This window comes from Xyrauchen texanus, chromosome 32 (genome assembly GCF_025860055.1).
Source record: "Xyrauchen texanus isolate HMW12.3.18 chromosome 32, RBS_HiC_50CHRs, whole genome shotgun sequence".
Classification (NCBI taxonomy): Eukaryota; Metazoa; Chordata; class Actinopteri; order Cypriniformes; family Catostomidae; genus Xyrauchen; species Xyrauchen texanus.
In genome coordinates, this window is record NC_068307.1 from 32,063,963 (window position 1) to 32,088,371 (window position 24,409).

Sequence of the window (24,409 nt, forward strand, 5' to 3'; positions counted from 1 at the left end):
TACACGGTTAATTACACAAATTGCGGCAGTTCGGAGGTGAAATATCCACTGTGTGGCACTAAAAACTAGTTACATTTTAGATTCATTCCCAATTGAGTTTTAAATCAACAAAACCTACCTCACTACCCTAAACCTTAACCCTAACCGATAGTGTCATAAAAAGCAAATGTGAGATGAAAAACACAATTGCTGAACATTTGTTTGGTGCTTCTATGACACTTTTGGCTCACGTGTCAACTCCCATGCTCTTCAGATCACACTCGAAGAAGCTTGTAAATGTAGTTGGATATGTAATGCAAACATGCGCTATAGTAAAAGTGTTTAGATTATTTGAGGGACAGGGTGAAAAGTGTTTATAAACTGATAATCTGACATTTTACTTGTAATTTTTGTGTGAAAGTTATAAAAGTAATTGTTGTTTATTTCACTGGTAAAATGCTGTAATACGAAAAAAACTTCAGGGGAAAAAATGAAATGTTAGAGTAGAAGTAGTACAGTCCTTGACCTGTATAATGACAGTTTCTGCAATATGAGCATGAGTTCATACTACAGATTTAAGAGTCAGCTAAAAGGTTAAAAAGTGTACAACATGGATCATAGAAATACCCAAACTAATTATCTTCATGTTTACAGTGTGAAAGTCTAGACAGCTCATGTGCAGGTGAGCTCACCTCCTGCTGCGTCTGTACCATTGACTCCATCTGTTCTCTTCTCGACAGCTCCTCCTCCCATCTGTAAAACACAAAACACACCTATCATGAGAATTACTGTTAGCGGTGGGATGTTCGAACAAATTGGATCGAAAAAAGGTGTATATCAGTAGATACACTGATGAGCCAAAACATTATGACCACTCACAGGTGATGCAAATAAAGTTGATCATCTCCTATCAAGGTCACATGTCAAGGTCTGTGTAGAGTACATGGTAAGTGAACAACAAGTTCTGGTAGTCAACATGTTGAATGCAGGAGAAATGGGCCAGAGTAAAGACCTGAACGACTTTGACAAGGGCCAAAATGTTACGGCCAGATGACTGGGTTAGAGCATCTCTGAAACGGCAAGGCTTGTGGGGTGCTCCCGGTCAGCAGTGGTGAGTACCTACTGACAGTGGTCTGACGAGGTACAAACCACAAACTGGTGACAGGGTGTTGGGTGCACAAGGCTCATCGTGGCATGAGGGCAACGAAGGCTATCCCATCTGAGCCGAACCGACAGAAGGTCAACTGTGGCACAAGTCACAGAAAATTGTAATGATGGTTATGGGAGGAATGTGTCACAACACACAATGCATCGCACCCTGCTGCGTATAGGGCTGCGTAGTCGTAGACCAGTCAGAGTGCCCATGATGACCCCGGTCCACCGTCGAAAGCACCTGCAATGGGCACACGAGCATCGGAACTGGACCTTGGAGCAGTGGAAGAAGGTAAGATGAGTCCTGCTTTCTTTTACTTCATGTAGATGGCCATGTATGTGTGTGGCGTTTACGTGGGGAAGTGATGGCACCAGGATGCACTGTGGGAAGACGACAAGTTGGTGGGGGGGGATTGTGATGCTTTGGAAAATGTTCTGGGAAACCCTGGGTCCAGTCATTCATGTAGACATCAATTTGACACTTGGCACCTACCTTAACATCATTGCCGACCAGGAACACCCTTTCATGGCATTGGTACTCCCTGATGGCAGTGGCCTCTTTCGGCAGGTTAATGCGCCCTGCCAAATTGCACACATTGTTTGGAAATGGTTTGAGGAACATGATGAAGCCTTCATGATGTTGCCCTTTCCTCGAATTTCCCCCATGTCTGTGGGATGTGCTGGACCAACAAGTCCGCTCCTCGTAAGATCTAACTTGTAACTTACAGGACTTGAAGGATCTGCTGCTAATGTCTTGGTGTCAGATACCACAGGACACCTTCAGGGATCTTGTAGTGTCCAAGCCTCGGCGCCATTTTGGCGGCACACTGAGGACCAACAGCAAATAAGGCATAATGGTCATTATGTTTTTGCATAATGTTTTGGCTTATTGGTGTTGTGTGTGTGTGTGTGTGTGTGTGTGTGTGTGTATATATATATATATATATATATATATATGGGAAAAATTTGACCACTGTAAAACGATCAGTTTCAGAAATCAATATTTGGTGGTATATCAATGATTTTTAATCACAGCTTTCATGTGTCTTGGCATGCTCTCTACCTGTCTTTCACATTGCTGTTGGGTGACTTTATGCCACTCCTGGTGCAAAAATTCAAGCAGCTCGGCTTTGTTTGATGCTTGTGGCCATCCATCTTCCTCTTGATCACATTCCAGAGGTTTTCAATGGGGTTCAGGTCAGGAGATTGGGCTGGCCATGACAGGGTCTTGATCCAGTGGTCCTCCATCCACACATTGATTGACCTGTCTGTGTGGCATAGAGTATTGTCCTGCTGGAAAAACCAATCCTCAAAGTTGGGGAACATTGTCAGAGAAGAAGGAAGCAAGTTTTCTTCCAGGATAACCTTGATTAATGCGTCCACAACAAGATGAATCTGCCTGATTCCAGCCTTGCTGAAGCAACCCCAGGTCATCACCAATCCTCCACCTGGTCGTCTAATGGTTAGACGGAGACCTGGAGAGGTCTTCAAGCCACAGTGTCCTGCACCCACTGTGAAATTTGGTGGAGGATCGGTATCGCGGCAGTTTACTGATGAAATGAACACTAGAGGCGCCACAACAACAACAACTATTTTTTTCCTTTTCACATAAATCACGAGTGAAATGGCAGATAATCAGTTCATAATCACTCACGTTTCACACCGTTCCTCACGCAATGTTATCCTATGACATCTGAAAACGTTTACTATAGCGCATGACTCATTTAACGTTTGCATTACATAGCCAACATCAATCATAGAAGCACCACAAAATGACATGGTTGTCTTTTTCTTCTCACATTTTAGGTTCAGGTTTAAGGTTCAGGGTAGGAAGGTATGTTTTTTGTTGTTGATTTAAAACTCGATAGAGCATTAACCTTAAAAAACCTCATCAGTTTGGCACAAAATTGTACTCGCTTTTAGCACCATTCAGTGGACATTTCATCTCAGAACTACCACGATACAAGCAAGGAATTGTGTAATGTCATTTTGCAAAAATGTTGCCACGTTCATGTAATTGTCATGAGATCAGGCTGGTTAAAACACTGCCAAAATATTTTTCTAGTATTTTTGTCTACTTTTCCTGTAATAAACATTGGTAAAACAAAATACTTGAGAAACAAAATGACATAAGATAAAAGAAAAATCATACAAATTTAGCGAGGCTTTTGCTCGAAGAATAAAACTTAGCCTAGTTAGATTAATTAATACAAATCTAACCCTAAAGGGGGGGGAAAAAAAAGTGTATTTTTTCTTACCCCATTGGTAAATAATTCTTGTTTTTCTTGAACCCCGGTTACGCAACTATCTACCATGATATACATGAAGTAGCTAAATCTATATGGGTACTTGACGCATTTCCACTGTAACACATTAGGCCTATATATGTAGATATAGGAACATATATGAGCACAATTGCACATCATCTCAAATTGATCTGTTAGCTCAGGAATACTCTGATAAACCCCTGAGATCTGTTCTGCTGGCGTCTGTGGTCTGTGTGTCCACCCTGAAGTGTCTGGGACGGGGTTGAGCTGTAATCTAATACCACGCCCTAACTAACAGCTAGAAACCAGCAGAAGGGTTCACCTCTGTCTTAGTAATGATAGTCATGCTATTGATTCTACATTAATGTTAATGAAGATGGCAGCCAAGGCTTCATTTGAAACATATTCATTTCTCACAGATGTGTAAATATTTGATCAAACTGCGTTGTCTTTTACATTCTGAGAAATTAATCATTTAAATGTTGATCACTCTTATCAAATATGTCACATTTAGTAAAGGCTAAATTTTTCTATATGATTAAAAATCCTATAACAAGTTCAAAGACAGAAATGATGTATAAAATTAGGATTACAATTCTATTTTCAATGTATTATTTTCTTTTTCATAGAGGCATTAAATGTATTTCTAAAACTGACACAGTGTAGATTAAAACATGTAAAGCAAAGCAATGTAAAATAAAAAAAAAGTAGTCACAACTTCTTAGAGAACAACATCACTGAAAAAATTGGTTGTATACACTGCTTTGCTGCTTTCAGTCTGGAAACTATAACTGACATCTGTAAAGAGGCAGTTAATCACAGTTGTAAACATAAATGTTGAATGAGTTCAAACGCTTCAGGGTGTCTTTCTACAGAGCTGCAAATCAAATCATTTCTGAGGAATCACCCTGTTGCTACAGCAACCATTGAGATCACCACCAAAATAGCGCATTGAGCATATCAAACCCTTGATCACATTTATGCGTCCTGTGAGTGGTACTGGCTCTGGGCTGGTATTTCTGTTACCAAGGTGAGGTGCACAGTAAACATACTTCCTCATGGAATGTGATGCTATAGTGGTTCTGTATGTGCCACATGTCTATAAAGGACACAGACTGATCTGATGTCAGCATAATTAGTTACACTGCATGTGTTCACTTTATTATCTCAAGTGACTGAACAGAAAACTGCACTTAAAAACAAAGAAATGCCATCCAGCAATCAGATGCCATCCTGACCAAAGCAACTGCAGACTTCAATTTTTTGTTGCCATAGAAACTGACCAACAACACATCTATCTATCTATCTATCTATCTGAAAGAACACCGACCTTGCTAAACTTGCTAAAAGCCAGATTGACAAACTAACTGACTGACTGACTAAATAACTACAGTAAATAAAGCTAGCTGATTAACTAACTAACTAACTAACTATCACTTGCAAATGTCAGTGCATCTATAATCCAATAACCTGATAACTAGCTACTGTCACTAGAACTAACTAGCTAAAACTTGTAGAGTTCAGTGTGTATCTTTAACCCAATTACCTGCCAACTAGTCACTTTACTAACTAACTAACTGACTGACTGACTACTACTGATACTTGCAGAGTTAAGTGCATCCCTATAACCCAATAACCTGCTTACTAACAAACTAGCTAACTAACTAACACTTGTAAATGTCAGTGCATCTATAATCCAATAACCTGCTTAATAACTGCTGTAACTAAAACTAACTAGCTTAACTTGTAGAGTTCAGTGTGTATCTTTAACCCAATTACCTGCCAACTAGTCACTTTAACTAACTAACTAACTAACTGACTGACTACTACTGAAACTTGCAGAGTTAAGTGAATCTCTTTAACCCAATAACCTAACTAACTAACTAACTAACTGACTGTCAGACTGACTACATCTGATACTTACAGATTTAAGTGCATCTTTATAACCCAATAACTTGCTAACTAACTAACTAACTAACTAACTAACTAACTAGCAATCACTTGTAAATCTCAGTGCATCTATAATCCAATAACCTGCTTAATAACTGCTGTAACGAAAACTAACTAAATAATACTTGTAGAGTTAAGTGAATCTCTTTAACCCAATAACCTAACTAACTAACTAACTATCACTTGTAAATGTCAGTGCATCTATAATCCAATAACCTGCTTAATAACTGCTGTAACTACTAAATAATACTTGTAGAGTTAAGTGCATCTTTCTAACCCAATAACTTGCTAACTAACTAACTAACTGACTACTACTGATACTTGCAGAGTTAAGTGCATCTCTGTAACCCAATAACCTGCTAACTAACAAACTAACTAGCTAACAAGCTAACTAACTTGTAAATCTCAGTGCATCTATAACCCAGTAACCTGATTAATAACTGCTGTAACTAAAACTAACTAAATAATACTTGTAGAGTTAAGTGCATCTCTGTTACCAAATAACCTGATAACTAGCTACAACTTGTAGAGTTCAGTGTGTTTCTCTTACCCAATTACCTGCCAACTAGTCACTATAGCTAAATAACTAACTTACTAAATAATTAACTGACTGACTATTACTGATACTTGCAGAGTTAAGTGCATCTCTGTAACCCAATAACCTGCTAACTAACAAACTAACAAACTAACTAACTAACTAACTAACACTTGTAGTGGTCAGTGAATCTCTTTAACCCAATAACCTGCAAACTAATTATTGTATCTAAAACAAACTTCCTGACTAATACTTGTAGAGGTCAGTGTAATACAATAATATGTTAATATGCAGTGCAGATAGATATATGAAGCTGTCTGTGTTGAGCGGCTGCTCACTGAATTCTCCCTGTCTGACTGAAGCGTGGGAGACTTTGACGATTGTATGCTGTTCCTGAAGTGCTGGCGTGTTAATCACACTGATGCTGCAGTGCTCTGCAGGTCACGGCAGTTCATCAGCTGCATCACTTCCTCTGCACACACAGCCAATCACAGCAGGATAATCAAAAGCGCATGCCTTACTGCTGGGATGCTGGGTTGCATTATCAATGATGCAGAGGACATAAGGACACAATGTGATCTGAATTGACAGTGGATGTTACGTTATGTTGTGTTGTGTTATTAATCTAACATCTAAAGAAATAAACAATTATACAACAGTAAATTCCATTCACAAATTTAGTTGGGCGAGTGGCATTTCAAAAGTGCTAATATTTTTCTGGAATGTTTTGCTGTTTATATGACATATCATTCTTTTTAAAATATTTTTGTTGGTGGCAACAATAAACAATAAATGTATGTCCATATTGTCTCTGAAATGTAAGTTACTCAATGTTTAGTTTGAAGAGGAACAACCAGCCAACATTCATAACACAATGACCCACATTTTTCTTCATAGTTAATAGTGAAGAATGATTCTGGAGAACAAAATAGTAAACACTGAATGAATCTCATCTAGACTGAGTCAGCAATGACAACGAACCATGAACCAGAAACCAGTCCATGAGAAAGAATCTAAACTCTGCTTATGAGGACAGCTGGACTAGTTTTTCTGTTTGAGAGGCGATTATAGATGCTGAGTAACCTTACAAGGACAGACAGCGACAGATGAGAACCATGGTGAAATAAAGTCATTGCACAGATGTCTGGCTACTGGTGACCGCATGCCCTAAAAAATAGCCCCATAATTCACAGCACAATTGATTCACAGTGAGATTAACTGAGGTGTTGGACAGTTTGTAAATCTTTGAAAGACTTTAAAAAGAGGGCTTGCTTACGTGAGCCAGAAAGAAAAGTCATTTCAGAGGCAGAGAATGTTGATACATTTTAATAATAGATCACGAATGTGCAATAATGTGCACCAGTGAACTATGTACAATAAGACAACAAAGGTGCAACAAGAAAGAGAATAGTGTCCATTTTGATTCCATGTTTACTGTAACTGCTTTCCCTCACATATGGTTCAATGACATGGAAATATGCTAATTTTATTGCCAGCTATTTGCATCTACAGTAACCGAGGCCTCATAGCAATAAAAAGCCATCTTTCTTTGTCATGGGTCTCTGCTGTTAAAGTTATAGATATATGGCCCAGTTTCTCTCACTTAGGCCTTAAAAACTGCTTGAATGCGAGCACAACTTGTTCCATGCCATTGTTTGTGACAAGAAGATTTCTACCTTTCTAATTTTTTTCACAGGTCGGTTGACCAGTAATCTGTTTTAACTGAAAAACTGCTGAATGTGCAGAAATAAAAGCCCAAGGAAATGCAGAAAATCGGTGATTTGTTCATTTTAAATGTTTAGGGGCCCCATGATTAAGCTGAAATCCTCAGGAGAGAACATCCTTATATGCTCACTCACTGTATGTGTGTGTGTGTGTGTGTGTGTGTGTGTGTGTGTGTGAGCGTGTATTTATCACTTTGTGGGGACCAAATGTCCCCATAAGGATAGTAAAACCCGAAATGTTTGACCTTGTGGGGACATTTTGTCGGTCCCCATGAGGAAAACAGCTTATAAATCATACTAAATTATGTTTTTTGAAAATGTAAAAATGCAGAAAGTTTTCTGTGAGGGTTAGGTTTAGGGGCAGGGTTAGGTTTAGGGGATAGAATATAAAGTTTGTACAGTATAAAAACCATTATGTCTATGGAAAGTCCCCATAAAACATGGAAACACAACTGTGTGTGTGTGTGTGTGTTTGGAAACAACAGTCTCACGATACTGAAACTGATAAATCACACACACAGACTACACATACACACACACAGTGAAAATTTAGATTTTCATTAAGATGTTTAGTATGCTTATTAAGCCGTTTCCTCTTGTGCACTATTGCCTGCCCTACAATGCAGATGATTAAATTTTTTCTGGTCAGGACATTCTGTCCCTGGAAAGTAGGCAAAACCTGACCATACACACACACACACACACACGTCATAATTTATTGCTAATACTCTTTCCATGGTGTGGTCATTAGCCCCTCCATGACAGCGTCCAACCTGCGAGTTTATGGTTTGCCATGAGTAAATATTTGAACCTGATACATAGTGCTCTATAATAAGACTCTCCATTTCACGTACACACGGTCACCTCTTTAGACAAGAATCACAAACCAACATCCAACCCTGTTCTCTATGGCTACAGTATGTTCAGAATAGCATACTACTATACTACTCATACTATTGCTGCAGTATATACTAGTATGTACTGTAAACTGTGCATAGTATGCTAATTTTGTATGCAAATGAACCAAAACCAATAACAAGACCAATTTTTAACAGGCATATTATTCAATTAAATTGGCAACATTTTAGATATTTAACACAAAACTATTCTCTGTGATCTATAATGGGTGTGTTTCCCGTACATCTATGTAACGCACTGCTTAACCACCATAATACCATGCACCGTTGAAGAAATGAACTTGCTAGTCACAACTGTTTCCAGAAACCGCAGTAACTATGTCACACATCCATCGTTCGAACCATGTTGGTTCAACAGCATAGAGCTTTTGTAATGATGTTATGTGGGAGGTGGGATAATAACTTCTGTGGATATCAAATTCTAAAACTCATTTACACATTTTCCAGAAAGCTGTTTAATGCACGAAAGCTGCTGTTGACACAAAAGCTGTGTGCACTATGCAAATGTGATAGATACATTGCGCTACAATAGTGGGGTTTACTTCCACATCAGACTGCTGGGTTCCACTAACCTACTTGAGCACATCCTGTGTGCAAAACGCACTCTTCAAAAACCTATATGAACGTCACTTATGCATTAACATGGACACATAAGCCGTATTTAATCCCTTAAATGGCTCCATTCTTGTCTACGTAAGGTTTTAGAACACCGCTTTCTGCAAAACCCCAGAATAAGCTGTTTTCTTAAGTGCATGTAAACTTGGTCAAATACTACATCCTGGAGGCTATGCGTTCTCTAGTTTATACTGTAAAAAAGGTAAACTCCAGATTACACTAAAACTTCTTAACCTGCTCTTCTTTACAACAATGCCAAATTCAGCCCCATCTTCTGTGCCTTTATTGCCAGCAGTTCTGCCATCCAATGCTGTTTCGCATTTCTCCCTAGTAAGTCCTTTCCCTGCTCCTCTGAGCTGAGATTACTCCGCAACCTCTCGTTTATGTAACGAATCCCACCTCTTCGGCTCAACCCATTCCCTCGTGTTCCCACACTAGCTCAGTTTCCCCGAGCATTCATGCTCGCTCGCATTCTCCCCCCTCGGGCACTCATGCCCGCTCCCTATCGCCAGAGTATTAGACACTTCCACACTCGCCTCAATCAGCCTGAACATTATGACCACCTGCACTCACGCACTTCCAATCCCCACACATTAGTTACACCTGCCACAGTCCCAATCACCTGTCATTCGTTTCACCTGCACCACTGCTGTTTTCCACTATATCTACCACTACACACTCATTTCTCATTTGTTGGTTATCGTATAGTTTTCCCCTGCACTTTGCCAGCGACTAGTGATCCCCTAGTTTATCCTTGTCCTTTCTACTTGCTAGATTACCCTGCTATATATTTGATTACCCGGCTTGACCCCTCGCTTCCCTTGACCACTCTATTTGTAGATTTGCCCTTCTGTTTCATCCTGATTACCCGGCTCTCGACCCTACGCTTTCCTCGACCATTCTCCCTCTGGATTTTCCTTATTGTACCTTCGCCTGCTCTTATAAAAATAAAAGCAGTTTTGATATACATTGTGACTGTCTCATCTTGTGTGTGCGAGTGTGGGTTACAGAATAACCAACCCCACGCGAGGCAGTCACAATGGAAACCGCTGAAGATTTCCGCAGCTCATTGGAGCCGGTTGCACGGCGCTTTCCGCCCAGGGATCTACGATCGGCCAACCACGACCGAACTCTCGCGGCTCAGGGACAGCAGATTCAGGAGATCCTGCAGGCGGTGCGTGCTATTTCTACTCAGTTTTTATCTGTTCGCCTGCACCTGTCCCTGTGTCCGTTGATGTTCCCACTGGTGATGTTCCCAATGCATTCCCCAGCGCCGCGAGCTTTCAAACCCCGAGCGGTTTGGCGGTTCGTCGGGCGCTTGCCAGGGGTTTTGATGCAATGCTCTGTGTACATGATGTATCACCCCCTTTTGCAAACCGACTGTGAGAAGGTGCACTTTGTTATTTCACTGCTCTCGGGCAAAGCACGGCAATGGGCCACCGCATTGTGGACGGCGCCAGAGTCCCCTGTTGTTATCATACAGTCAGTTCTGTCACCAAATTGCCGTGGTCTTTAATCACCCGTCAGCTGGCGAGATCTCGGCAGCCGCCTCATGTTTTTAAAGCAGGCGTCGCGCACGGCCGCCGCCCTACGCACTCGATTTTAGCACCATTGCGGCGGGTAGCGGGTTCAGCGACCGGCATTATTAACTGTTTACCGCCTGGGGTTGAATGATCGACTCCAGATGGAGTTAAGCGTGCGCGGGAGTCGCTGTCACTGGAGGACTATATACAGCTCTCTATCACCGTGGATAATTTGCTTCGGGATCGTGCTTTTCGGAGCCCTTCTGTAGTCCACGAGCCTCCAACAGCTCGCAACCCATCTAGACCCGTAGCTTCCGAGCTCTTCCGCTATTGAGCCCATGCAGCTTGGCGCGCCCACTAACTCTGGCGGAGCGAACCAGACGGCTGAAGCTGAACCTCTGCATGTACTGTGGCAACCCGGGGCACAGCGTTAATTCCTGCCCGCTCTGCCCTCGGGCTCTCTCTGGAAGCCAGGTGAGAACGTCTGTTTTTCTCAACATTACCCAAAAACAAGTCTGCCTCCCAGTAGCGTTGATTTTTAACAATGTCTCTTTCCCTACCCCAGCCCTAGTGGATTCGGGGCGGCAGGGAATTTTTAGACGATGGCTTGGTCCAGGAACTGTCCATCCCCTCTGTCCGGTCGTACCACCCCTCAGAATCAATTCTCTGGATGGGGCACCCCTCGGAACAGGTCTTATCACCCTCCGGACCATGCCATTGTCCCTCCAAGTGGGCCTTTTCCACACGGAGGTAATCCAGTTTTTTATTATACACTCCCCTAGGGACCCTGTGGTTTTAGGCCACCCTGGTTAGCGCTCCATGACCCCCATATTTCCTGGCGCACGGGGGAGCTGTTGCGCTGGACAAACCACTGCCTATCCCACTGTATTCCACCGCCCCTCCGTCTCATTCTTGGGCTATGTCCTATCAGCAGGAACCATGGAGATGGAGACCGACAAGGTGGCTGCGGTTCTGTCTTGGCCCGTACCGAGCACGCTCAAGGAACTACAGCGGTTCTTGGGTTTCGCCAACTACTACCGGCGTTTTATCAGGGACTTCGGCAAAATCGCCGCACCCCTCACGTCCCTCACACGGGGCAACCCGAAGTTCCTCACCTGGAACACACCTGCCCAGCAAGCCTTCCAGGCCCTTAAAGAGGCCTTCACGACCTCGCCGGTCCTTCAGCAGCCCGACCCCACTCTCCCGTTCGTGGTAGAGGTAGACGCCTCTGAGGTAGGGGTGGGGGCTGTACTCTCCCAACCCCACGGAACTCCTGCCAAGTTAAAACCGTGTGCGTTTTATTCCCACAAGCTGTCTCCCCCCGAGGAAAACTACGACGTCGGGAAGCGAGAACTGCTGGCCATCAAGCTGGCCCTGGAGGAGTGGCGCCATTGGCTGGAGGGCTCAAGGTTCCCCTTTGTCGTCTTCACTGATCATAAGAACCTTGAGTACCTCCGCGCAGCCAAGAGGTTAAACCCTCGGCAGGCCAGGTGGGCAATGTTCTTCACCGGTTCAACTTCACCGTAACCTTTAGTCCGGGCTCCCAGAACCTCAAGGCGGACGCCCTGTCTCGCCTGTTCGGCCGTGGTTCCGAGACTCCGGGTCAGAAAACATCCTCCCCATGTCGATCCGTCGTAGCACCCGTCCAGTGGGAGCTGGCGGAGGCCATCCTACAGGCCCAGGGTGACGAACCCGCGCCTCCTCAGACCCCCCAACAGAGTATATGTCCCCACTGCTATCCGCCCCAGCTCATGCAGTGGGTACACACCTCACTTTGTTCTGGCCACCGGGGATTACCCGATCCACCCAACTGCTCGCTAAGAGATATTGGTGGCCCTCACTCGTTGATCGACATTTCTGACTTTGTCCTCTCTTGTCCAGTTTGTGCCCAGTCTAAAGCGCCCGCCACCTTCCTGCAGGTCTCCTCCAGCCATTGCCCGTACCTGACCGTCCGTGGTCTCACATAGCCATGGACTTCATCACAGATTTGCCCCCTCCGGCGGCCGGACCGAGATCCTGGTGGTCATTGACCGTTTTCGAAGATGTGCCGTCTTATCCCTCTGCCCGGGTTGCCCAATGCTACACAGCTGGCCGACCTGGTGATAACCCACGTCTTCGGAACTTTGGCATTACCGAGGAGATCACCTCTGATCGGGGCACCCAGTTCACATCCCGCTTCTGGCGAGCTTTCAGCGACAGGCTGGGCATCCAGCTCAACTTCTCCTCGGGATACCACCCTCAAACCAATGGCCAAACCGAGCGCCTCAACCAAGAGGTAGGCAGGTACCTAAGGTCCTATTAGCCCAAAACCAAGGCAGCTGGCACACCTACCTCCCTTGGGCCGAGTATGCCCAGAACAGTCTGGTCAGCTCCTCTACACACCTCACCCCCTTCCAGTGCGTCCTCGGCTACCAACCACCTCTATTTCCGTGGGAGGCTAACCCCAGTGGCGTTCCAGCGGTGGATGCCTGGGCCCAGAGAAGCGCCCAGGTCTGGAGGGCCACCCATGACCGCATACAACGCTCGGTCCAAACCCAGAAAGCTAAGGCAGACCGCCGGCGCCGTCCTGCCCCCTGTTCCATCCGGGCCAAAGGGTTTGGCTCTCCACCCGTGACATCCGACTCCGGCTGCCGTCCAAGAAGCTAAGTCCGAAATACATTGGGCCCTTTAAAATTATGTCACGTATTAACCCGTCACCTATAAGTTACTTTTACCACCCCGCTACAAAATTTGTCCTGTGTTTCATGTGTCCCTTCTCAAACCAGTGCACTACAGCCCTATGTTTCCACCCACGGCAGCCCAGACACCCCCTCCACCACTCGATGTCGGTGGCCAGCCCGCCTATACAGTCCGGGCTCTACTTGACTCCCGGCGTCGAGGAGGCGAGTTGCAGTACCTGGTCGATTGGGAGGGCTACGGACCTGAGGAACAGTCATGGGTGCGATCTAGGGATGTCTTGGATCCAGCTCTCAAACTGGACTACCACCGCCAGCATCCCGATCGCCCGCACCACTTCCTAGAGGTCGCGCCCTCGTAACGGCCGGCCGTCAGGAGCCGCCCGTAGCAGAGGGGAGTACTGTAGCGAATCCCACCTCTTCGGCTCAACCCATTCCCTCGTGTTCCCACACTAGTTCAGTTTCCCGAGCATTCATGCTCGCTCGCGTTCTCCCCTCGGGCACTCATGCCCGCTCCCTATCGCCAGAGTATTAGACACTTCCACACTCGCCTCAATCAGCCTGAACATTATGACCACCTGCACTCACGCACTTCCAATCCCCACACATTAGTTACACCTGCCACAGTCCCAATCACCTGTCATTCGTTTCACCTGCACCACTGCTGTTTTCCACTATATCTACCACTACACACTCATTTCTCATTTGTTGGTTATCGTATAGTTTTCCCCTGCACTTTGCCAGCGACTAGTGATCCCCTAGTTTATCCTTGTCCTTTCTACTTGCTAGATTACCCTGCTATATATTTGATTACCCGGCTTGACCCCTCGCTTCCCTTGACCACTCTATTTGTAGATTTGCCCTTCTGTTTCATCCTGATTACCCGGCTCTCGACCCTACGCTTTCCTCGACCATTCTCCCTCTGGATTTTCCTTATTGTACCTTCGCCTGCTCTTATAAAAACAAAAGCAGTTTTGATATACATTGTGACTGTCTCATCTTGTGTGTGCGAGTGTGGGTTACAGTTTAGCAAGTTTGTGGTTGCTTTTGGAATTTACAGAGATGTTATCTGCAACGTTTTTACTGAACAAAGGGAAGAACTCAACTGCTATTTAGCTATGATAACGGAATTCAACCAGCGGTAAGGAAGGACTTTATTTTACGAGTACCACAAATCCTTTTCCGCAAAATCGGCTATGTTCATTATCCAACTCAATTCTAGACTGGACTGTTCTGTTACCGACACAACTCCTTATTAGACATTTTGGTGTACACTGCGTGCTTACTTGCTCTATCTGCAGCTCTCACAGCCACTTTTCTGAGTGCCAAAGACTGTTTGTGGCACTTCTGTATCCTACGCTTATACTAAAGACAATGCAGTAAAACATATGGACAAAAAAGGATGCTCATTTGAATATTTCAATGCTAGTCCTATTTGCAATAATTTCAATGAAGCTGTGTGCACTTTTCCTAATTGTTATTTTTCTTCTTCCTATGTACAGTATGTAGTGTTTGCATAGACCCCCATCCGAAGCCTGTGTGCCCTCACCGGATCCGACCTATGTGAGGAAGATGGGGATTTCCCCCAAAGAAAATGTACCTCTCTACCACTCTACTCCAATCAATATCCCTGCTCTCTCTTACTTTCTCTTATCCCACCCTGACATGACATTCGTAGACTACCTCTTAACTGCCTTTAACAAGGATTTTCGGTCTTTGAGTTCTTTCTCCACTTACCAAATCTCTATTCTCAACATAATTGCAATCAGCTGTAAATGAACCAACTGTAGTCTCTGACTTAAAACAAACTGAGTAAAAGATACCTCATTGGCCCTTTTTTACATCTAGATAAATTGGATCAAATAAGATCTATTTGTGATTTCATTATTCACTCCGACAACATCACCATGGCCAATTTGTCAGATAAGGTCACCCTAAACGAAGGCTGTCGATCCAACCTTAAATTTTGGACATATTTCTCAACCACTGGAATGGCATTTGTTTTTTCTATAATGACATTCCTGAATCCTCTGACTCCCTGTCTTTTTTTTCTGCCGCAGCTCCCTCCATCGGTTACAGGGGCTACTTTGATGGGCTGTGGTTCACAGGGAGCTGGCCAACAGAATTTCAAGTGCTAGTTAGTGATTTCTTTTCATCTGTTCTCTTTGAAATTTACCCCATCGTGGTTGCCAGCATCCTATGGGGCTCTCAATGGTCGCGCAAACACGTTGTCGTTTATTGCGACAACTCAGCTGTTTTCGCAATAATCAACAAAGGTCAAATAATCTTCTTGCAGCATGATCATGTCTCTATTGAGACGTCTGACTTGGCAAAGCATTAATTGTAATTTCTTACTAACAGAGCAACACATCCCTGTTTTTTTATTCCATTGCTTTGTCTCACTTCCATTTTCAGGAGTTTCATCACCTCTGCCCATCAGCCAGCGATCTTCCAGTACAATGTCCTCTGTTAGCGGACCTTCTGCTTGATTAAGCCCCTCCCTTTTTTTCCCTGTTAGATTCTGCTAAAGATTTGATAACATATGACATTGCCCCCTCTATGCTCAATACTTACGATTTGGCCTGGCTTTAATATTCTTCATTTTGCAACTCTTATAAACCCCTTTATTTCCAGTGTTAGTTTATACTGTCTGTGCTTTTATTGCGGTTCGGTTTTATTGTCAGATTATCTAAAATTCCCAATAGTTCCTTTTACCCATATGCCTCTATGATAACTGTTCTTAAGTCACAGCCTCACACTTCATCTGCCTTCCCCTATTTATTAAATCTTCGGGGGACCCCATGACTCGCCATTGGTTCGAATCTCTTCCTTGTATAGCTAAAATCAAGACACTGGGACAATGGTCTTCTTCATCATACAAAACATACATCGTCTCAACCAAGCTCAACTCATTAATTATTTCCGCTTTTTCACACATTTTTTCCCCTTTTTCACCCAATTTGGAATGCCCAATTCCCAATGCACTCCTCGTGGTCACGTAGTGACTTGCCCCAATCTGGGTGGCAGAGGACAAATGCCAGCTGCCTCCGTGTCTGATACGCCAACCCTTGTTAAGGCTTGTTAAGTGCATTGCCGCGGTGATGGCTTCATGCCATCCACCGCAGCATCCAAGCTCAACTCACCATCCACCCCATCAAGAACAGACCACATTATAGCAACCACGAGGAGAACCAATTTGGTTGCTTAGGAGATCTGGCTGGAGTCACTCAGCACACCCTGGGATTCGTACTAGAGAACTCCAGGGGTGGTAGCCAGCGTCTTTACCACTGAGATACCCAGGCCCCCTTTAAAGCTCAGCTCATTTTATGCAACTCGTCAAAGGTACAGTTTTCCCTACACTTGCGGTGGCGGTATAATCATGTAATTATTAAAAAAATCAATCATTGCACAAATGCTCTGCACTCCCTCCTCCCTAGGGATTCATTTATCCTTCAAGGGTAGTGCACAATAAATGCTCCACTCCCTCATATTCTTCCAAGCATTGTTATCCCTTTCAAGGGTATTGCACAAATAATGCACCCCTCCCTCATCCTCCTCCAAGCATTGATATCCTTTTCAAGGGTATTGCACAAACAATGCTCCCTCCCTCAAATACTTTACAAGCTGTGGTTATTACTTTCAAGAATATTGCAGGACCAAACGCTCGCCCATTTCAGGGCTCAAAGGCATCACAAGCAAGGCTCTTTTCAAGGGTTTTGCACAACTAATGACCCCCTTACCTTCATCTGTCATTAGCCATGGTTATTCTTTATTGCACAACCAAATGCTCACCCAATTCAGGGCTCAAATAAAACATTGGTTACTCTTTTCAAGGGTATTGCACAACCAATGCCCCCCTTCCCTTCATGTGTCAAAAGCATTGGCTATCCTCGTCAAGGGTATTGCACAACCAAATGCTCACACAATTCAGGGCTCAAATGCATCAAACATCATAAACGATGCTACCCTCTCTTATATTCCTCATAAGCATTGTTATCCTTTTCCAGTGTATTACATAATCAATGTTCCCCACCCCCACCCCCACCCCTCTCAGCATGGCAAATTCTTTACTTCGTTATATGTTTCTAATTGCTCTGTTCTGTTTTAAAAATTGTTCCCTGCCAACATGAAGACACGTTTGATATTCCCTATTTTTCTCTCTTTTGGGGTTCCTAGTATTAAAAGTCATTTTGGGGGTAGGCTCCTTGCCTCTGCCATCTTCCCCAGCAAAATTGGATGGTTCATTCAATTTTTCACCACATCGTCAGATGGGGACTTACGTCAAAGGACTTTACATTATAATTTTATTGTTCATCAATAAATTGTAATTCCCTTTTTGCTATGCTGTTCCGAGTCTTTATGATAGAAATGGAAGCATACGCGGTAGTTCTGTCGGGAGGACTAGCGTTGTACAAGTCATGGTTTCATTAAAAATGTCCTTTAAACAATCACTGTTCACCTCTGGATTTAAAGGTCTGTCAGCAGCAAACTACTAACTTCAGGTGCCAACGTAGCAACCGCCTTCTCCCCACCACAACCAGCAAATCTCCATCTGATGAGGGGCAGGCTCCTCGCCCCTGCTGTCTTCCCCGGCAGGATTTGACATTCACTCAGTTTTTCAGCGGACCATCAGACGGCTTACGCCAAAGGACTTTACACTATTCATTTTATTGTTCATCGATAAATTGTCATTCCCTTTACGCTATGCTGTTCCGAGTCCTTCTGATAGAACTGTGTTCCAACCACACAACTCTGCGATGCTGTTTGCAAATGTTAATTGGAACAATGGTTTCAGAAACACCAAAACATTGAACTATGTTGGTAACGATGGAACTTGTGACCAAAGTTGTCTAACGCACTTTTGGTAAACGCACCCCTGGACAGCACTAATTTATTAAACATAAGGATATTGATGTTATGTTATGAATATTCACCATGTTTCAATGTTATTATTTTTTATTTCATATATTATTTAGAAATCTAGTCAATATGCTGTATTTGCTAAGGTGTACTGAATGGTTGCTAACTGTCAGGAGGCAAAAGATTTGGCTCGGGTGTCTCCTTCAATGTAAGTGTGAGATTGTTTGTTTTTTTTGTGCTTTTTTGGCAAAATCTTAAGTCCTATTGCTTTGTAAACTAACCGCACACCTCTCCTCAACAAGCCGCATGATTTAAGTCTGTAGCACAAATGCCAAAGTTGAATCCTTCCTTAGGATTAGGGGTTTGTTTAAATCCCTACCCCTAAATCTGAGCAATAATAAGAGTGGTTATTACATAAGCCCTGCTATTAAAACAGCATTGTTCGTGTTGCGTGAGCAGGTAGTGGCACAAACCAAAAACCTCAAGAATTTCTTGGCTGCAATGAACAAGTGATTGGCATGTTCCTTGAAGTCGCTTCAAATTATAATTATGCAATTATAAATAAAAAAGGAAATTCAGTTGCGAAACTTAAGAACACTTACATAACTGCACAGAAGACAAAAGTAATACAATTTGTAGGAGATATATAATTGAATTCCAATGGAAAAAGCATCACGCTTCAATAAATCTGGGATAATACAGTAGATTAATTTTCACTTCTACCAAACCTGATCCAGTAGCAACAAGAACTTTGATGCAATACTTGTTCTGCATAATCTTTTTCCCCAAAAAACATAAAACACAAACATATCTTAAATGGAACTACAGTTAAAGATGCAATTAAATGGTTTGGTTTCCCATTGTGATTTCATTGGCTCTTTAATAGGAGTATACTGACATGCCACAATAGCATGCATGGTTATTATCATTAATGTGGACTGAATTAATACATGACTCAACTGAGGGTCATGAGTCCTCTCTTCTCTCTGATAGCAATAGACATGTCACAAATACAGTGCTGTAAATAGAGTGAGTGAAAATATTCCACACCTTGAAATGAGCTCTGAGTATATCAGTAACATCTGACCCAAGGGCACAAAGAGGACAGCCAAATGGCTGCAAGAAATAAATGGGTTAAAGAAATGTTAGAAAGATATAAAAAGACAAAGATTAAAACCCAAACTGTAATAACATTGAATAACTTTGTATATGAGATTGAAGATAATCTGTGCTTTTGAATATTGACCATATGCATAAGCAGTAGTGGAAAGAGTACAGAGTTTTTTTACTTAAGTAAAAGCACTGCTACTGAAGAAATAATTCACGTGAGTACAAGTAGAAGTACTAAGAAATATTATGACTCAAGTAAGAGTAAATTAGTAGTCTGACGAAATACTACTGAAGTAATTACGTTACAATTTACTTTATGAAAATGATATTATGTTTAGTATATACACTTCCATTTTTAGAACACAAAGACATTTTTGTTCTTGAAAATAATTGATGCTTCCTTTCACCAAGGATCCATGAAATTGATCAAAAATCATTAATTGCAAATTGTTATTACAGTTTGAAATAATTGTTTTAAGTGGTAGTTATTCCATTTTTATGTTTTACCCGTGATGGCAAACATATAACGTGCCTCCAATTCTAAAAGCATTCAAAAGTGATAATTTGGTACTCAAGAAAATTGTCTTATTATTACAGCAATTGAAAATGGTTGCACTACCATGCGGAAATCACAATACAGTGTGTTTCCACCCCATTAGCCAAGGTAATGAGTTGCTTTAGTGGCTTTACACCTGTAAGTCAAATTTTTGTTTTATATATATATATATATATATGTGTGTGTGTGTGTGTGTAAAAAGAATCACATTTCTCCTGAAATTCTATTTCTCCTAAAGTCTATTGTTTTAGAGAGATGAAGGATATTCCATGCATTACTGTTTGGAAAAAGAATCTCTAACCAGGATAGAGAGGGAAGTGGATGGCCCAGATGCACAACAAAAAGACAAGTAAATCACAGTCTCTAGTTCGAGAAACAGGCTCCTCACAGGTCCTAAACTAGCAGCTTCGAAATGCCAAAGACCTGCACTGCTGCAACAGGATTCTTGGACAAACAGACTTTAAGAATACATTTATTTAAATAGAAATAGACTTTTGTAACATTCTAAATCTCTCTAAATCATCTATAAACCACATAATGTGACTGAAACACATTCCAATTTCAGGTTTATTCTCTTTCACGTACATTACTGTGCTCAAGTCTTATGCACATAAGATGCTTCAAAAAAACATTTGTCTTAAGATGGTTATTTATATTTTCAACTTTAGTGTGTCAATAGGAAATATACATTTTAGACTCCCAAACATTTATTTTGCGAATAGAAGAACAGGGAGCCCTGCAACAGATGGCATGGTCCCCACAGAGCCCCGACTGAACATCGAGTCAGTCTGGAATTACATGAAGAGGCAGAAGCAACTGAGACAGACTAAATAGGAAAAACTGTGGCAAATTCTCCAGGAAGCTTGGAACATCCGATCTGCCAACAACCAAGAAACACTGTGTCCAGGTGTAACAGGAGAATTGGTGCTGTTTTGAAGGCAAAGGTGGTCACACCAAATATTGATTTAGCTTGGTCTTTGTATGCCATTAATTGATAAATGAAAACTATCTATTGCATTATTTTTGAAGACATCCTCACTATGCAACATTTTTCACAAGTGCCTAAAACTTTTGCACAGTACTGTATGTCCAAGTATTTTGGCTATTAAGTTAGCATACTGTACAAAACTAATACAGGAAATGTATCCTCTATGATTTTGCAGCAATTTCCAGATATGGAATGAGATTATTAAGCAAACGGTTATCAACTTCTATGTGCCAACTGAAGCAAAAATATACATTTCACACAGTTTAGTGAGAAATATCATATAAACTGTATATGTGTTATTGTATTATTGTTGTTATAATAAAGTCATAATATCCATAATGTTAATTATGACTTTATTATAACAACTATAATACAATAACACATATACAGTTTATATAATATTTCTCACTAAACTGTGTGAAATGTATATTTTACATGAGCTATTATTATTAATAATTAAATTGTAGCATTTGGTTACATAATGTTTAGTGATTTTTCATACCATCTTTATATAGCATCCATCCCTTTTACACTTTTGGCCTCTTTGCAGACAAACAAACAGCAGCACAGGACAGGGAATTACAGAACAGGACCGTGAGGGAGTGTTGCCCAGTAGGACAGTTCATTTTGAACGAGAGGGGTGAACGGTTATGGGATTTAATGCAGGAGTGCAATACTGAACTGCTGAGGATTATTAGAAATGGAAAGCCCGTCTGTGCAAAATTAGCATTTATAATAAAAATGATCAATTTAAATAAATTACTAATAAAACACGGGAACTCGTTGTGGGGGCATATTTTGCTTCTGTATTTTGAATTTTGGGGATATTTTTGTTAATTTCTTTGGCATTTTTGCCCCAAGTCCCCATTATTTGTGACACTATTGGCATTGTATCTTTCTAAGGTATTTAAAAGTTTGTTTTAGACATAAAGTAGCAAGAAAACAAGATATCCCCTCATTTACTGTATGTCAAACCAGTGTTCATGTTTGACACGGTTAAAACATTGCCTACCTTAAAAACAAGTGAAGTTTGATCAGTGGTTAAACGTGTTCAGACGGTTCCCTCTTACCTGAATGAACGGCTCCTTTCCAGAATAAAATAAAATGTGCAGAAAATCACAGTATTACAGTTCTTGTAAAGTGACAGGGCAGAAAGTCTATGAGAAGCTAGAGAAGAGAGGACACCTAAAAGTAAAAAGTACTATTATTTATTTATACTTAAAAAAAAATTAAAAAAAAGTAGAAAAATTTGAAAAATTTACTGAAGTTCTGGAACGAGAGGAGCTGTAATTAGTTAGTTTCCACCTCTGTGCACAAGGTATGAAACAGAGATTTGTGTCTATAAACAACCACAATTATCTGAAGATCTATGAATTTTCAACACAAATTTTGATCACATGGAAAATCAATATACTGCATCCGAATGTTCATGTACCCTGAAATTTACCCCATTACTGACAAGTGGCATCTATCAGAGATTTTTGCATAATTTCTAATTAGTGATAGACGAATTATTGGCCAGGCCAATTAATCGGACAGTATTTGGCCTTTTTCACGATCGACATTAGCCGATAACAGTGTTCGCTTGGCCAGTTAATATTGCATATAATAACTGTTAGTTTCACTTCAGATCTTTTGTATCTGATTTGCTGTTATGGAACTCTATTATGTATTCTGGCAATCATATCGGCCATGCTGCTCTCTAGATACCGTTATCGGCCATTGAAATCCTATATCAGTAGTTGAGCTCACTATGAGGCACAAGTCCTGATCCCAGTGTGGTTTGGAGTTTTTTTATTTTTTTATTTTGCTTTAAATGAAAAAAAAAAAAAAAAAAATTCCACTGACGGTTAGGTTAAGCCTGGGTTTTGGTTAGGGTCTTTTATTAATAAAATAGGCATTCCTGTTGAATTTTCATCCTTTACAGCTAAAAATACAACTCGCTTTTAGCACCCTGTGGACATTTCACCTTAACACTTCCGGCTTCAGCCCTTGGGTGGCAGTTATTCGCATTTCGGTGAGCACAGACTGATTTCATCCTACTGTTGATCACAGTGAGATCAGTCTAGAGTTGTCCAACATGGAAATCTGGTTTAATGTTGCACAAAGCTCTTGAAAATCTGATCCATGGAAGTCTTTGAAGTTCATAATAGAATAATACCATACTAATCGTACTATTTCTGCAGTATGCAGTACCTGTATGTATATTGTGCACACATCCTGCAGCTATATATTGTATATATATATATATATATATTTATTTATTTATTTATTTTTTCCAAATAACCCATTAAAATATGACAATATTTTCGAAATAAACTTAACATAAAAAAAATATGTATAGTAGCAAGAAAGACTCAATGGTGCCCTTGTTTCGTAGTTATTCACGAGAGGAAGCCACATAGTCTCAACCAAATTTTCACTGCTCGGTCCAAATCACAGGGTGTGATTCTAAGAAAAAATAACATGATGAACAAGACAGGAAGGGATTTGGAGGCACACGTGTGGATTTAGAGATTAATGACACAGTAATAAAACAGCCGTACCCAGGCATGTGCGAAACAGGTGTGGACATTTAATACAACACCTGACACGTGTTAAAAAATCTGAGCAACTGGGTAACTAGCCAAAACTAGTCATGGTAAAAGAAAATATGACCCACACTACATTAAATACAGTGTGGATAAACATAGTTTGTGCCTATTTAAACTCATTGATAGGTTTATGTAACTGGTCCTGCTCAACCCACTCAGAGCGGGAGTCGAGCTGGCGTCAGCCGGCTTGGGAGACTAGTGCGTGCGTCTCTTGAGGTCAGGGGAGTGAGGTTTACACATAAAGCTCACTCCCATCCGGGTCATGGCACCACTGTAACCGGTCCTGCTTGACCCACTCGGAGCGTGATTCGAACCGGGATTCAGATTGCTGCATAAACTGCTTTAGTGTAAAAACAGTACATCATAAAATAAATTGACTGCCTGGATGCTAATGTTAAATATGTTTGCTATGATATATTCATTTGTAGAGAACTATAGGTGCTGCTGGAAAAAGTTTTCAGTCAGTCAATTTTGCGGTGATGCCATCAAACCAGCTCAAATACAGGACAGATCGCATCCCATTTGATTTGATACGTGATGCACCTTTTCATCTTTAAATATGGGACGATCCTGTATTTTACAGAATGGGTGGCAACCCTATTATGATCTCAATGTTTTGACGACACGTTTAAGTCAGTGTGTGGCAGGGCGGAGGGCGGGGCCGGGTCGTGATCCTACACACCCGGTCCCGTATTAGGCTAATTATGCCTCCGTGAGGTTTAAAGGCTGACTGCAGAGGGCCATGCGGGAGAGAGAGATCGTTAGCGGACATGTCCGTCATGTGTGTGTAGGATCACGACCCGGCCCCGCCCTCCGCCCTACCACACAGTGTTTGCACTTTTCAAGGCAACTTAACGTACAAATCTTACCATAAATTTCATGCTAATATCAATGCATTTCGATGTTTGAGTTTAAGGAGATATTTGTTTACTTTCCTATGATCATTAATTTTGGAATTGCGTGG

At 41.8% G+C, this 24,409-nt stretch overlaps 1 protein-coding gene across 2 annotated transcripts in view; it reads right to left on the minus strand.

The window, feature by feature from the left end:
- The window catches only part of LOC127625907 (intermediate filament family orphan 2-like), a 57,126-nt gene that overhangs the window by 22,310 nt on the left and 10,407 nt on the right, over positions 1–24,409 (minus strand). For both annotated transcript variants that reach the window (XM_052101353.1, XM_052101352.1), the window contains exon 2: positions 672–732. In XM_052101353.1, coding sequence (XP_051957313.1) covers positions 672–732 — 61 coding nt within the window. The remainder of the gene's footprint in view (positions 1–671; positions 733–24,409) is intronic.